At 37.1% G+C, this 17,111-nt stretch overlaps 1 protein-coding gene across 1 annotated transcript in view; it reads right to left on the bottom strand.

Moving 5' to 3' along the window:
• Positions 1–10,878: 10,878 nt before the first annotated feature.
• LOC142352112 (uncharacterized) overlaps positions 10,879–17,111 on the bottom strand; it is a 45,961-nt gene continuing 39,728 nt past the window's right edge. Inside the window, exon 10 of the mRNA XM_075404484.1 lies at positions 10,879–11,046. Coding sequence (XP_075260599.1) covers positions 10,879–11,046 — 168 coding nt within the window. The remainder of the gene's footprint in view (positions 11,047–17,111) is intronic.

The following is a 17,111-nucleotide window of genomic DNA, read 5'->3' as shown; positions in this document are numbered from 1 at the left end:
ACCACAGCAACAGAAACGACAACAACAACGAAAAACAAACGAGAAAACAACATCAACAAAAACGACAACAAAGACACCAACAGAAAGCAAAACAACGAGACCAACAAAAACAACGGCGGCAGAAATTCTAGAGCAACAAAAACTTCAACAGCAAAAACGACAGCAGCGACTGCATGAACACAATAAGAAAAGCAGCAGTATCAACAACAAAGACGTCAATAAAAAACATGCACAAAGAAAACAAAAACGCAAACGGGAATACCAACAAAAACATCGACCTTAACAACAACAACAACAACAACAACAACAACAACAACAGCAACAACAACAACAACAACAACAACAACAACAACATCATCATCAACAACAGCAGGAGAAAGAAAAACAACAACAACAACAATAGCAACAAAAACAAAATTAACAAAAATAACAACACAACAACGTCAAGGAGACAAACCACAGCAACAGAAACGACAACAGTAACAGAAAAAAACAAACAAGAAAACAACAACGTCAACAAAAACGGCATCAAAGACTCCAACAGAAAGCAAAACAACGAGACCAACAAAAACAACGGCGGCAGAAAAACTACAGCAACAAAAGCTACAACAGCAAAAACGACAGCAGCGACTGCATGAACACAATAAGAAAAGCAGCAGTATCAACAACAAAGACGTCAATAAAAAACATACACAAAGACAACAAAAACGCAAACGGGAGTACCAACAAAAACATCGACTGTAACAACAACAACAACAACAACAACAACAACAACAGCAGCAACAACAACAAAAACAACAACAACAACATCATCAACAACAGCAGGAGAAACAAAAACAACAACAACAACAACAATAGCAACAAAAATAAAAATAACAAAAATAACAACACAACAACGTCAAGGAGACAAATGACAGCAACAGAAACGACAACAGTAACAGAAAAAAAAACAAAAAAGAAAACAACAACATCAACAAAAAGGGCAACAAGGACACCAACAGAAAGCAAAACAACGAGACCAACAAAAACAACGGCGGCAGAAAATCTACAGCAACAAAAACTACAACAGCAAAAACGACAGCAGCGACTGCATGAACACAATAAGAAAAGCAGCAGTATCAACAACAAAGACGTCAATAAAAAACATGCACAAAGACAACAACAACGCAAACGGGAATACCAACAAAAACATCGACTGTAACAACAACAACAACAACAACAACAACGTCAACAACAACAACAACATCATCATCAACAACAGCAGGAGAAACAAAAACAACAACAACAACAACAATAGCAACAAAAACAAAAATAACAAAAATAAAAACACAACAACGTCAATGAGACAAACCACAGCAACAGAAACGACAGCAGGAACAAAAAAACAAACAAGAAAACAACAACATCAACAAAAACGGCAACAAAGACACCAACAGAAAGCAAAACAACGAGACCAACAAAAACAACGGCGGCAGAAAAACTACAGCAACAAAAGCTACAAAAGCAACAACTACAGCAGCGACAAAGACCAGAACAACATCAAAAAAGCAATGACGTTAACTGCAAGAACACAAAAAGAAAAGCAGCAGTATCAAAAACAAAGACCTCAATAACAAAAACATGCACAATAACAATCAAACGCCAACGGGAATATCAACAACATCGACTGCAACAACAACAACAACAACTACAAAAACAACAACAACAAAAATAATAGCAACACCATCAACAACAGCAGGAAAAACAAAAACAACAACAACAACAAAAAACGTCAATAAAAAACATACACAAAGACAACAAAAACGCAAACGGGAGTACCAACAAAAACATCGACTGTAACAACAACAACAACAACAACAACAACAACAACAGCAGCAACAACAACAAAAACAACAACAACAACATCATCAACAACAGCAGAAGAAACAAAAACGACAACAACAACAACAACAATAGCAACAAAAATAAAAATAACAAAAATAACAACACAACAACGTCAAGGAGACAAATGACAGCAACAGAAACGACAACAGTAACAGAAAAAAAAACAAAAAAGAAAACAACAACATCAACAAAAAGGGCAACAAGGACACCAACAGAAAGCAAAACAACGAGACCAACAAAAACAACGGCGGCAGAAAATCTACAGCAACAAAAACTACAACAGCAAAAACGACAGCAGCGACTGCATGAACACAATAAGAAAAGCAGCAGTATCAACAACAAAGACGTCAATAAAAAACATGCACAAAGACAACAACAACGCAAACGGGAATACCAACAAAAACATCGACTGTAACAACAACAACAACAACAACAACATCAACAACAACAACAACATCATCATCAACAACAGCAGGAGAAACAAAAACAACAACAACAACAACAACAATAGCAACAAAAACAAAAATAACAAAAATAAAAACACAACAACGTCAATGAGACAAACCACAGCAACAGAAACGACAGCAGGAACAAAAAAACAAACAAGAAAACAACAACATCAACAAAAACGGCAACAAAGACACCAACAGAAAGCAAAACAACGAGACCAACAAAAACAACGGCGGCAGAAAAACTACAGCAACAAAAGCTACAAAAGCAACAACTACAGCAGCGACAAAGACCAGAACAACATCAAAAAAGCAATGACGTTAACTGCAAGAACACAAAAAGAAAAGCAGCAGTATCAAAAACAAAGACCTCAATAACAAAAACATGCACAATAACAATCAAACGCCAACGGGAATATCAACAACATCGACTGCAACAACAACAACAACAACTACAAAAACAACAACAACAAAAATAATAGCAACACCATCAACAACAGCAGGAAAAACAAAAACAACAACAACAACAACAAAAACAATAGCAACAAAAACAAAAACAAGAAAACAACAAAACAACAACATCAATGAGCCATACCACAGCAACAAAAACGACAACGACAACAACAATAGCCACACCAACAACAAAAACAAAAAAAGCAACAACAACAACAACAACAACAACAACATCAACAACAACAGCAGGAAAAACAAAAACAACAACAACAACAACAACAATAGCAACAAAAATAAAAATAACAACACAACAACGTCAAGGAGACAAACCACAGCAACAGAAACGACAACAGTAACAGAAAAAAAAACAAAAAAGAAAACAACAATATCAACAAAAAGGGCAACAAAGACACCAACAGAAAGCAAAACAACGAGACCAACAAAAACAACGGCGGCAGAAAATCTACAGCAACAAAAGCTACAACAGCAAAAACGACAGCAGCGACTGCATGAACACAATAAGAAAAGCAGCAGTATCAACAACAAAGACGTCAATAAAAAAACATGCACAAAGACAACAAAAACGCAAACGGGAATACCATAAAAAACATCGACTGTAACAACAACAACAGCAGCAACAACAACAACAACAACAACAACAGCAGGAGAAACAAAAAAAAACAACATCAATAGCAACAAAAATAAAAATAACAACACAACAACGTCAAGGAGACAAACCACAGCAACAGAAACGACAACAGTAACACAAAAAAAAACAAAAAAGAAAACAACAATATCAACAAAAAGGGCAACAAAGACACCAACAGAAAGCAAAACAATGAGACCAACAAAAACAACGGCGGCAGAAAATCTACAGCAACAAAAGCTACAACAGAAACAACTACAGCAGCGACAAAGACCAGAACAACTTCAAAAAAGCAATGACGGCAATTGCAAGAACACAATAAGAAAAGCAGCAGTATCAAAAACAAAGACGTCAATAACAAAAACATGCACAAAAACAACCAAACGCCAACGGGAATATCAACAACATCGACTGCAACAACAACAACAACAACATCATCAACAACAACAACAGTACAAAGAAAAGGGACAACTACAAAAACAACAACAAAAACAAAAATAATGGCAACATCATCAACAACAGCAGGAAAAACAAAAACAACAATAACAGCGACAACAACCACAACAGCAAGAACAACAAATACAACAACAAACTGACAATGAAACTACAACGAGAGGAAGACTTAAAGCATATCATGACATGTCCTAAAATGAGATCCAAAGAATTTAATAAAAAATTGAGAACTAAGGTACCTGACCAGCAGATCAATTGAACAATCCCAGCCAAAAATACAATCTCAAAAGTTGAGAAACTAAAATAATCAAACAAACTAAACAAAAAAATAATCATTGCTAAAACTTTTGAAGCTTTTATATTGAAGGCTAATAATAAAACTCAATCGCTTTAAACACTCACGCACAAGCCTTGAAAGAGATTTATTATCCAATAAAAGTAGATAAACTAGAGAAATTTAACAAAAAATGAAAGTCCAAAATTTAGAGAAAATTGAAGAGTTTGCAACTTTTGTCCAAAAATAGCCAATATTTGTCATATAAAAATGTTGAAAACCATTCCTTGGCCAATGAAAGTTTTTCAGTAACCTAGTATTAAGCCTATAAGAGCCTTCCTGGCTCCTGCAAATGGAAAAATTTAATTAATGACAATAAATAGTTTAAAAAAATTGAAAAAAAATGCAAATTTTATCGAAAAAATTGCTCAATTTCGTTATATTAAATTGTTGAAAACCATTCCATTACCCGTAGAAACTATGCAGTAACCTCTTATTTAACCCTAGATGAGGTTTCTTGGCACCTAGGACTGAGAAAACTCGAAAATGACAAAAACTTTCAAATAAAATGAAAAATAAACGTTAAAATTTGTATAAATTTGTGTGTTTATGTTTCGAGTTTCAAAACTTATATCCCTTTGGATGGTCATGTAAAATAACTATTTCATGCAAGATGCCTTTATCAATTATTACAAAACTCCAAAAATAAAAAACTGCTGAAATGACCATTTAACATTGAATTAAAGCCTTCCCAGTGGTTTCATCACTCTGAGCATTTGAAGAACGACTAAACGCGGCAATCGGCCTCTCATGAAACTTGATGACCACTGATTTTGGTTACTTGATGCCCACTGATTCCCATTTTATTTGTTTATTTTATTTTGAAAGCTAAAAGTCATGAAAAAAGTGTGAGAACATCATAGCCGTCAAAAAACATAGCCTAAGGACTCCGGAATCGACTCGGTGTAAAATATAACTTACACTAGCCTACTATTATCTGGTACAACTATTTATCTAATCATACTATTGAATTTGAAACAACAGCCGGAGTAAACAAGTTATCAGGAAAAAACAAATTATGAAAAAGTTTTCTTGCGAATATTGTATTTTGCATTTCTAGAAGCATTGTGTATGATAGATTGTCTTCAATGAAATAACTTACCTCAACAGTTGACTATCAAACGGTAGAATAATAATACCCAACAATACATCTCAAAAAAGCAGAGAAACTGAGCAAAAAGTATTAGTTGAAGAAAAAATCCTTAAAAAAATCTGTTAATTGGTTAATAAACTTTTTTGAAAACTGCAAAGTGTCAGAAAAAACTGTTCCCAGCAAACCTCAAAAAGCAGATCCTGCTGATCTATTAGGCAGCTAACCGACACAAAAATGGACAGTAGAACACATAAAACTTCAGCAAGAACAACAACTTAAAAAAAGGCCGATCAAATTAGTTTTTTGATAAAAACATGTGATATCAAAACTTTAACTGTTTGGGCTTAAAAACAATAACCCTGTCAACAACTTTAAGTTAACATTAAAAAAAGTAAAAATATTTTAGAAGTCAGAAAAAACGGAAGAGCAAGGCAAAAAAAACTTTGAAAAGTTAGACCAATTTAAGTTTGTTTGAACAAACTTAAAATGATATTGCCGATGTCAAAAGTCCACGAAAGCAAGCACACAAGCTCATTTTAAACAATCAGCTACTGAAAATATGAAGGAGTAGAAAAACCGTTAAAAAAGCGTTTATGACGGCGAAATTACAGAAGTTGCTCAAGATTGCATATAAAACACTCATATATGATTAAAATGGTCAAAAAGACTCCCAATCTTAAAGTTACTTGTTAAGATGGTTTAGGAAAACCACATAACCAAAAAAGTAAAGAAAAAAACTTTTAAAAAGCTGCTTTGAAAAAGCCGCTCGCAATCAGAATATTTCGCTCGCTTAGCAAAAATATTTTTCAAACCTACTTTTCTCACTCTCTCGAAAACGCGATATGAACAAAATTAACTCTCTCCCTCTCTCTCTCTCTCTCTCTCTCTTCTCTTTGGTTCTCTCTCTCTCTCTCTCTCTCTCTCTCTGTTCTTCAAGTTGTTCAGCCTTTTGACTTATACGCTCAGTTTCCACATGCGGCATTGCATCCTCTTTCAAACGCACTCCAAAAAATTATCAATAAAAAGAAGCTCCACCAATACTGCTTTACAATATAGCAACAACAGTAGTAACAATAACAATCACAACGACAGTAAGGACGACGACGTCGACAACAACCTCAAGAGCAATATCAACATCAACAACAACGACAACCGTAAAACAACAACAGCAGCAACAAAATCAGCAACAACAACAACAACAGCACGAACAACAACAACCGCCTCACCTATAACAACACAAATTTCAACAACGACAGCCACAATAACAGAACAACAACAACATCAGCTTTTATAACAACAAAAACAGCAGGAACATCTGCAACACCAACGAACAAACGACACCAAGAACAAAAACATCAACATCATTAATAACATGAACTTAAACATCAACAGCAACAACTACAAAACGTACAGCGAAACAAACAATGGCATAAACAGCAACAAAAAATCAACAACACCCTCAATATTGATAAAATTGGAATCATAACAAGAACAACAACAACGAAGACGAGGACAACAGCTAGGCCGTCATTATCAGCAACATCAATAAAACCGCTGCAACAACAGAAAACACTGGATGCATCAGGGTAAACAACATTAACTTCGACGACAAAAACAACAAAAAAATAACCAAAATAACAGGAACAACAACAACAACGACAATGATCAGAACAACGGGGCAACAACAAAACAATTAGAACAAGTTAGCAGTTAGCTACTGCAACAAAAACAATACTAACAATAACAACGTTATCAACAACAACAGCAACATCAACAGCAAGGATAACACGAGCACCAGTAGCTACATAATCAGGCAAACAACATTGACATTTACAGCTACAAAAACGGCAACAACAATGACAAACAACAACAACAATAACAAGAAAAACAACAGCAACATCAAAAGGAACAAAACCATAGATAAAACAGTAACGGCAGCAGCAAGAGCAACATCAACAACAACAACAACAACAACAACACTAGTAGCAGCAAGAAAAAATTGTAAAAAAACAGATCAAACAATTAGGTTAATAGCAACAAAAACTGCAGCAACCATAATACCAGAACAAAAAAGACAACAAGAACAAGAAAACAGCATCTGTTACGTCAACAATTTCGACAACACCAAGTACAAAAAACCAGAAACAACAGCAAGAAACAAACATAGCCGGTAGAATACCGGAAACAACTCGAAGAGTCGTGCAATATAACAACTAACCTAAATATCTTCAAAAAATGTAACAGAAAAGAACTAACAAAGAAATTAATAGCCGAATGAGACTGCAGACAATGTTTTGAACAACGAGTGAGGTAATATTCGGGGGTATGTGAGGTGGGGGCGTATGCGGGGAATGTCGGTTGTTTGAATAGGGAGAAGAGACTGTTATGGGAAGAAAACTGCTCAAGATTCCCTTTTCACCATGAGTATTATGAGCAGTTCGTTATCAAAATGTTTTAGTAACTAAGCTACTGTTAAAGCTCAAAATTCGGAAACAGAAGTCAGCATTCTAGAACAGAAGTCAATGTTCGAAAGCAAAAATCAAAAGCCATGAACTAACTTGCTTCAGCAAAAAAAATTGTAGAATCAAAATACTCCTCTTCAAGTTGTAACAATAGCAGCAATAGCAACAACAGCAGCGGCAATTACATAATCATAAAAAACATTAACAGCAACAACAACCGCAACAGCAATAACAACAGTAACAGCATTAACAACGACAACCAGAACAACAGCAACAAAGGCAGCAACGACGACATCGACAGTAACAACAACAACAGCAGGAAAATTAGTTAAACAAGATCAAGCCCAACAACAACACCGCCAGAAACGACATCAGGATAAAAAACAGCAACGGAGAAACAACAACAGAAGCCAAAGCAACCTCAACAACAAATAAACTAAGATCAATACCGACTACAACATTAGTAAATATAAACATCAGTAGATCAATATCAAAAACAACACTAGTGGCACCAGCAACAACATAAATATCAACAGCAACTACAGCAGCAACAAAAATAGTAACAACAACAAAACAAGACAACAACAACACTAACAACAACACGAACATCAACAATGACAACAATGATAGCGGCTGAAATGACAACAGCAACAACAGCAAGAGCCTCATCCAAAGCGAAAACAACCGTAAAAATACTATCAACAACAACGAGCCTGAAGAAAAAACTAAAAATCAACAAAAGTGCCAGCAGCAACAAAGACAACAAAAAAAGAGCAAGAACAACTAAAGCAACAACAACAACTACCGCATCATCCTTAAAAGTGAGAGAAACGACGTTATCAACAAAAAAGAACATCAATAACAACAACCATAAAAACAATCAAACAACAATCGTAACCACAACAAAATCCGCAACCACAAAAACGACTAAAACAACAACAACAACAACAACAACAACAACAACAAAACGAGAGCAACATCAACAACAAATGTAACAAGAACGATCACAAAGAAAAAAAGAGAACAACAACGAAAACAACAAATACGACAACAACAACAACAGCGAAGCAACAACAACAACAACGACATCATCATCGTCAATGAAACGACTCTGAAACCATCATATACAACATAGGCAACAATGACTGCAACAAAAGCAACAAAAGCAAGAACAACGCTGTTAACAACAACAACGACCATGAAAACAACAAAACACATTAGAAATAATAGCAGGAACAAAATCGACAAAAAACAACCACAAAAACAACAAAAACAATAACAACGACAGCAACAACAATAGCAGGAAAATCAACAACAACAACAACAACAGCAATAACATCGTCAACAAAAGAAGTGGCAACAAAAACATCGCCATTTAAACAAAAGCAGCCACGGCACTCTCTACAAAAAAAACAGCAAAAACAAAAGCGACAACAGCAACAACAGCGGCCCCATCAGCAAAAACAACGACGCTGGCAATATCTGTCACAATAAAAAGTGAACAAAAACAAAAACAGCAGCATAAACAACAACAACAAAAACAACTTCCGAAAAGGAAGCACTAACAACAAACACAAAAATGGACCACATCAGCCTCAAGAGCAAAATCTGAAGCAAAATCAACAGCAACATTTTTACCGCGAAAACAAGAAAAGCATTAGGAATAATATCAGGAAATACAAACGCCACTTTAAAAAGCAACAAAGGCATAAAAAACAGCAGCAACAAAAATAAACTCAGCAATAACAAAAACAACCGCAATAACAACGAAAACAACAAACCTAGCCGGTAGAAAACCGGAAACGACTCAAAGAGTTGCGCAGTACAAACCCTGAATTCTTCAGAAATATCAAAAGAAATACAAATACTGCAATGTAAAACTGAAAGCAATCAATTTTTACGTAAAAAGACTGGAAGGTGGGGGGTAGGTGTAAAAACAGGAAGAACAGCAACAGCTACAGCAACAACAAAAACAACAACAACAAAAGCAACAGCCACAAAAACAACAACAACAACAACAACAAAACCACAGCAACAAAAAACCGAATCAACTAAATCGATGTCAATAACAGCAACATTGACAGCGAAAACAACAAAATTGCAGAGAATAATAAGAGGAACAGCAACCAGCACATAAACAACGACAAAGACAACAATCAAAAGAGCATTAACAACAAAATAACGCCAGCAATAACAACAACAACAACAACAACATCAACAACATTAACAACAACATCAACGACAACAACAGCAATAACAATAGTAACAATAACAACAACAGTAACAGCATTAAAGATTACCAGCAGCAGTAACGGCAACAACAACAACAATAAAAACAACACCAACAGCAAAAAAGTGCTAAGTTTTAACAACAATACAAACCTCAACAAGGACAGCCACAACGGCATCAAATGCACAACACCAAACAAAGCACATAAAAGCAAAGACAAGAAAACCCACAAAAAATACATCAGACTCAAAAACACACACACACACATACACACACATACACACACAGACATACACATACACACACATAAACACACACAAACCTATATATACACACCCACACATACACACACACATACTCACACATACACACACATACACACACATATACACATACACCCACACATAGACAAATTCACACACATACACATACACACACATATATACACACACATTCACACACACATACACACACACACACATATACACAAACACACACACCCACGCGCGCGCACACACACACACACATACACAAACACACACATACACACACACATACACACACATATACACATAAACCCACACATAGAAATATTCACACACACACACACACACACACACTCACACACACACACACACACACGCACGCACACACACATACACACACATACAGACACACACACACTTATGCAAACACATACACACGCACACACACATACACATATTCACCCACACATAGACATATTCACACACACACGCGCGCGCGCACCCACACATACACAAACACACATACACACACATACACACACACACATACACACACACACACACACACACTCATGTAGGGGAGACGAGGTTGTAGAGAAAAAACAGTATTACTTGTTATTAGAGCTGTCCACTCGTCCATAACGCCGCACTTGTTTCTTTCCTTGAAGAACCCATGATTGATACATACAAACGTCACTCACTTCATGAGTCACTGAATCGTCCAGCCAGTTGTTTCCGTATTGCATTTGGAACCGAAGATGTCCGGATAATTCAGCCTTACAGTTTCACAGGGAAATAAAGGACCAATTTTCCTTAAAGCTACTATTGCAAATCTATTTTTAGTTTGGTCTAACAAAATTGAAAAATGTAAAAATGTGAAATTCGCGGTAAATTTGTTTTTCTCTATTGCTTCGTCAAAGAGTTTCAGTGTGCACTTTTCTGCTTAATGCCCGGGTCGAGTTTTGGCGGAGAATTTTTGTAAGAAATGCGGTGAAATGCGGTGAAAAAATTAATTTTCACCGCGTATTTCTTACATCTTTTTGCGGTGAATGCGGTGAATCGCGGTGAATTATTTCTTTTCACCGCGTTCACCGCAATCACCGCATTTCTTACAAATATTTACCGCATTCACCGCATTTTTTACAAAATTTCACCCAAAAACCTCGACCCGGGTGGTGACATGGTTGCAAATTGTCTTAACCATGCATGAGAGCAGCCATTTGCCTTTAGGTACCTCATCTTTTGCGTAATTTTCAAATCACCTGGTCAACACTTTCAGACGATGGACGCACATTGAAACTTTTTAAACTTCTGAAAATAAATCGCATGTTTTCCAACTGCGATCAGGCGTTTGCTTTTCTTTTAAAGACTGCCAATTTGTACTTGCATGCGGGTACGGATACAGCAAACTTACGCTCTCGCCTTTTTCCAACTTAATAAAAATATCAGCTCGTTTATTATCAGAATTGAGCGCGTTGTTGATAAGTATTTAGCTCGTTAACGATCATGCTATGTTTGATTTTACGCTGAGTTCTATTAGATTTAGAAATTCAAGTTTGACTTTCAATATGACATTTGATTCCTCCACACACGCCAAGTTTAGCCTGCTGGTTTACATTTCCTAGACTGTCTCTTGCTGAATCCAAAACAGCTGCTCCTATTTATTTTTTTTCAACCTAAAGTTTACATTTCAATGAACTTATGCTCGTCAACATTTCCGTGCTTTTTTGAAGTCGTTACAATTCATTGGCGGGATTTTACAATATTCAATATTTCTTGCTATAAAAATACATCTGATCGATTGACTGAATTTTTTTCAAATAGAAAACTGTGCCGATGCTTTGTTGGGAAGTTAAACCAGGGTGCATACTCCTGCTAAACTTTCCAGAAAAAGTCCTGCAAGATCATACAAGAAAGATTTTTGTTTTGAAATGATTACGTACAATTAAACGAGTACCGGGAATGGAATTAAATTTAGTAGTGCAAAAATTGTCAATTGTTAGCAAAAAACTGTGGATCTTTTCAACAGTCTCAATTTTCGCAAAAAGGAGAGATAGCTAAAAAGCAATCTGAAAAGAGAATTTTTTCCAATCATTGTTTGTTAACAAAAAACACAATTGAGGGATACGAGCATCAGGGCTCTACCGCCAAAGCCATCCAGTGATTTTTTCTAATATCCCACATCCAATGAGAATCATTGCCGTGAACAGCAGTCCAGAGTTATGAGCTCACATTAACTGTTGGCTAATTAATGTCGTTAATAGCTGTAAGATCGAAAAGTAGACGCAATATAGCACTAAAATAATTGTTGCATAACCTCATATACTAAAATAAGAAATAAACCTGAGTCAAGCGCTATTCGCTTGAACAAAGAAATAAGTAAAAACAAGATTAATTCACTAACATATATGAACAAAGTATATTTATATGCAGTCTAAAAATGTCTTTTAAATTTTGTTTTTCTCTTCTTACTGACGCAATGATCTTGCTGAATTCTTGCTATGTTGATTGTATCCAGTTGTAGTTTATGCAAGATCCACCAACTCGTCAAAGTGAATAAACCAAACAAAATATAAAAGCAAGTGTTGAATAGGAAATGTAGTTTTTATTTTGTAAAGAAAAATCTGCAAGAAAGCGAGGCTCAGGTGGTTGAATACACCGTAAAACAAACTATATTACCTTTTTTTCGCAGTACCAATTTCATACTCCTCATTTAGTAAAAACACATATATGCAGTTTATAAAAATGTAATTTACTTGAGATATGGGAATGTGATTTTGATTGAATTTGTATGCATGAATAAAAAGGAAACGATGCTGAGGAGAAGGCCGGTAATTCCTAGTTCATGCTCCATGCGGTACGAATTACCAAAATAAAAAGAAGCAGAGTTCCGGCGTCAATGCTTTTGATTGGCTAAACTTAAGGCATATGGAAAAGTAGGATAAAAGAGGGACTCTGAAGAATTCAAAATCGTTTGTTTCGGACTTTTTGGAGCTTCAACAACGGACTTGGCCCTCTGTCCAGCTACCCTCTCCAGAAGACTTCAACTCAATCTTCTAGCTGCAACTCTCCTCTTCTTCCTAGTCCAGTAGCCAACAGCAGAAGTGAGGTTGCCACCTTGCAGAGGAGAAGCACAGGAACCCGTGAAAAGGCCAGAAGAGCGCGAGACCCAGCAGAAGGAGGCTCTTGCTCCCAAGAACGTGTTTGAGCACGCAAAAGTTAATCTTACAGTGGTGGTCCCAGAAAGGCTGCTGTGAGGAAGAAGGAGACGATTTTCAGCTTCAGATGGCACAACCAGGATCTGGAGCGGGAAGAAGTGGCGGCGCTGCAGTGGCTCCAGCGGCAGGAGGCCCCCAGGTCCAAATACACAGCAAGTTCCCTTCGAAGTTCTTCAACTCTTTCAACCTTTGGGCGAGACAGTTCCATGCTGTCAGTCGAGCGAACGGGTGGAATGACGCTCATTCAAGTAGAACTCTGCCAACATGCTTGACTTGTCATGCAATTGACGATTATTACATACTCCTGGCGCAGTTCCTGCAACAGGAAGCAGGACAACCAGCACCAAAACTCCAGATTCAACTCAATGAGTTGAGGAAAAGGATCGGAGACTACCCAAACTTGAAGACGGCCAGGGCAGAATTCAAGAGTTTGCAACAAGGGGAGTCTGAGTAGATTGTTGATTTCTACCGACGAATGCGGAAAGTTTGTGAATCGGCCAATGCAGCTCTAGCGGCAGATGCAAGAGACTTGGCTGCGAAGAAGACCTTCAAAGAATGAATGGGGGACCCGGATAGGGGGCACCTGCAGCGGGAGGAACCCGCAACGCTGAATGCAGCGTACCAGAGAGCACTTAATCTAGAAGCAGTGACCAAGATTAAGGCTCAGAGATACAGCCGCCAAGCTGTTGGTGTACGATATGTGGACGTTGAGGGTACAGACTTGGGAAAAAAATTCTGCTCTCAATTCTTTTCAATCATCACTTGTGCAGTCCCTTAAGATGCAGGAGGAAATGATGCAGATTATGAACAATGGTTTCCAGGCAATGAAACCTCAGCGACCAGAAAGGAGCGAAAGGGCGAAGCATGACATTGAGTGCTATGCATGCCATGAGAAAGGGCACTATTCAAGAAATTGTCCAAATAAGAAGGAACAATTAAACGAGGATCGGCGAGAACATATTCCACCCAGGTCTGCTTCGGATCCTCAAAAGGAACTTCAGTGGGAGAAAGTGGCGGCCCATCGATACTAGTGAAAGCTGATATTGGTGGAGCTGAAAGAAGAACTGTAATGGACACCGGCAGTGGGGTAAACCTCAAGTTCAAGGAGTTAGCAGAACAGTACCCCGTGCCACTACAGAAGTATGACGGGACAGTGTACCATGCGGAGGGCAAGCATAACCGACTCCTGAGTAAAAAGACCTTGCCAGTTTGCATGGGCAGCAAGTTTGTGTGCGATGCAGAATTTCTGGTAGCCCCGATGCTGCCAGTGGACATCATCTCTGGCACAGCTTTCCTGAAGCCCAATCAATGTTCGATCGACTTCCACACGGGTCGATTGTTCACCGGTATTACTGAATCGAGTGCTGTGGCATTCGATTGTGTCTTCAAGACCAAAGTGATTGCCACGACTATCGACCACGGGCCAGGGGAGATGAGAGGCTTCGGTGGAGGATTCTTGACAGCCAGATGCCCAAACGCAATAAATATAGCGCCCTACGGGAGACTATCTGTGAAGATTGAGATCATGGAGAGAGGGGTAAACATGTCTCAAGGAAATTTTCTGGTCTCGGAAATGAATTGGCCCAAGAAGTCTTCGTGAAGAGACAGAGAGACATACAGGCAGACACACAGAGAGAGAGAGAGAGAGAGAGAGAATTGGGAGATTAAAAATTGTTCAGATCACCAAGACTCCCATTGAAGAGATTTTGCAAGCAAAATCAATTTTTAAAAAGATAACTTAAAAGTTGTTTTCGCATATTCATATTGATTTGAACCCATTGAATATATGGAGGGCTTATTTCCATATTTTTCAAAACTACCATTTGTTCATTCCTTTGCTTTCTGAGCACAGTTTTCCACACACAGATGATGAGGGAAAAAGTTTTGTTTTCTGTTTACGGTGGCTAGTGGGAGTAGGTTCCCAATGATTTGTAGAACAAATAACAGAGTCAAGATGTTAGCGGTTGTGAGCGCAAATTTTTCTAAGAAATGCGCTAAATGTATTCCAGATATATAAGCAGATTTAAACAAATACTTTGCTCTACCCATAAAAAGAATGTGCGCATGAAGCGCTGAAGAACAGATTTTTCAGCGGAAGAATCTTACTTTATTATCCAGTTAATGTGTTGACCAGCGTTGAAATTATTTAGGAAATGTGATGAATATTCAGCACATTAATTGGAAAATTTTGTTACATTTATCCACTGAAAAATATTTTTTCTGCGGCCGTCAGCGCTTTTCTTACAATTTTTTCAAGAAAAATCTCGACTTGGATACGTTAAGAAGCAGAGTTTTGTCTGGTGAATTTGCAACATGTGATTGTGATCGAGTTTGATAACATCGTTTTGGAATATAAGAGTTCCAAATAAAGAATATACACTGGAAGTTTCTAAATTAAACAATATTCAGGCTCTGATACAGCTATCACAACCCAAGATTCATCAGTTGGCTTTTTGCTGTTTCCCGATTTTAAAAAAGAACAAAGTTCCCTAAAGGTTATTAAAAAAACTGCACGAAGTCACTTGATCGTGAAACAAAATGGCTGATTCAATTTCATAGTTTAATTTTTCTTCACGCCCGGAACACTCAAACAATTTCTCATCCTGGGTTGAGTTTTCAACAAAAATTATATAATGTTTGTTGTGAACTACGGCAAAAAACAATATTTCACAGCGCTCCCGTATCTCTTAGGATTAAATTGAGTTTTTATTCAGAGTTTTGTATCACATTGAGCTGCCTTTTCTTTTTGAAACTTTGTTCATCTCAATCACCGCAATCACAGCAATTCCTACCACACTCAGCCGACCACACGGATGAATCTGAGTACTCGACGCGCCTCTCCTTCATGTGATCTTTTTTTAAAAACTAAATTTATAGTAAAAAATTTCAGGCAAATTTTAGTGGGAAGAGCTGAGGTCATTGGCGTCCCGGACGAACCTCAGAGACAACTTCAGCGATGATTCAGAATCTTTTCATTCCTTATTTTTTCATGACAAGTACTCTGATCATGACACTTTTTGAGCTGATCGTGGTAAATACAGAGCGTCTTTCTCCATTAATTCTTCACAGTATGAAAAAACTCAGTGAATTTTCTCTGAGCAGAATGAAAACTTTTTGACTCACACTCTGAATTTTCTGTGAGCAGAATTTATGATTCAGTACTGATTTAAGGCTTTACCCTTGGATTCTACTGAAAAGCTCTGACACGTGGGTCCGGGGTATTCACATTTTTCCTCGTTGAAGCAAAACCATTTAACTTCTGTCACAGAAAGAGCTGAAAATAATTTCACTTCTAAACTTAGCATTACTTTAATAATTTACCGCTCAAAAAGCAGTAAATTTTTGTAAGATTTGCAGTTATTATCATTGAAAGTTAAGCAATCGTGACTTTAATTGCCAAAAGTTGCATTGATCGTATTCACAAAAGACTTTTGCATAATAGCAAATTTTTAACGAGGACAGGGGCGCCTGAAAATCGGCTTATAATATAGGCATAAGATTTAGCATCAGTCTAGCCACTTGAAATTTTTGTAACTTTAATTGACATGTTCTCGGTTTATAGTCACTGTTTCACGCCGTACATTTAGTTCCAAAAAATGAAAAAGAGCAGGCAAGGTAAAATT

This window comes from Convolutriloba macropyga, chromosome 13, assembly GCF_964194025.1.
Source record: "Convolutriloba macropyga chromosome 13, txConMacr16.3, whole genome shotgun sequence".
In the NCBI taxonomy this organism is placed as follows: Eukaryota; Metazoa; Xenacoelomorpha; order Acoela; family Convolutidae; genus Convolutriloba; species Convolutriloba macropyga.
This window is presented reverse-complemented; position numbering and strand designations above follow the sequence as displayed.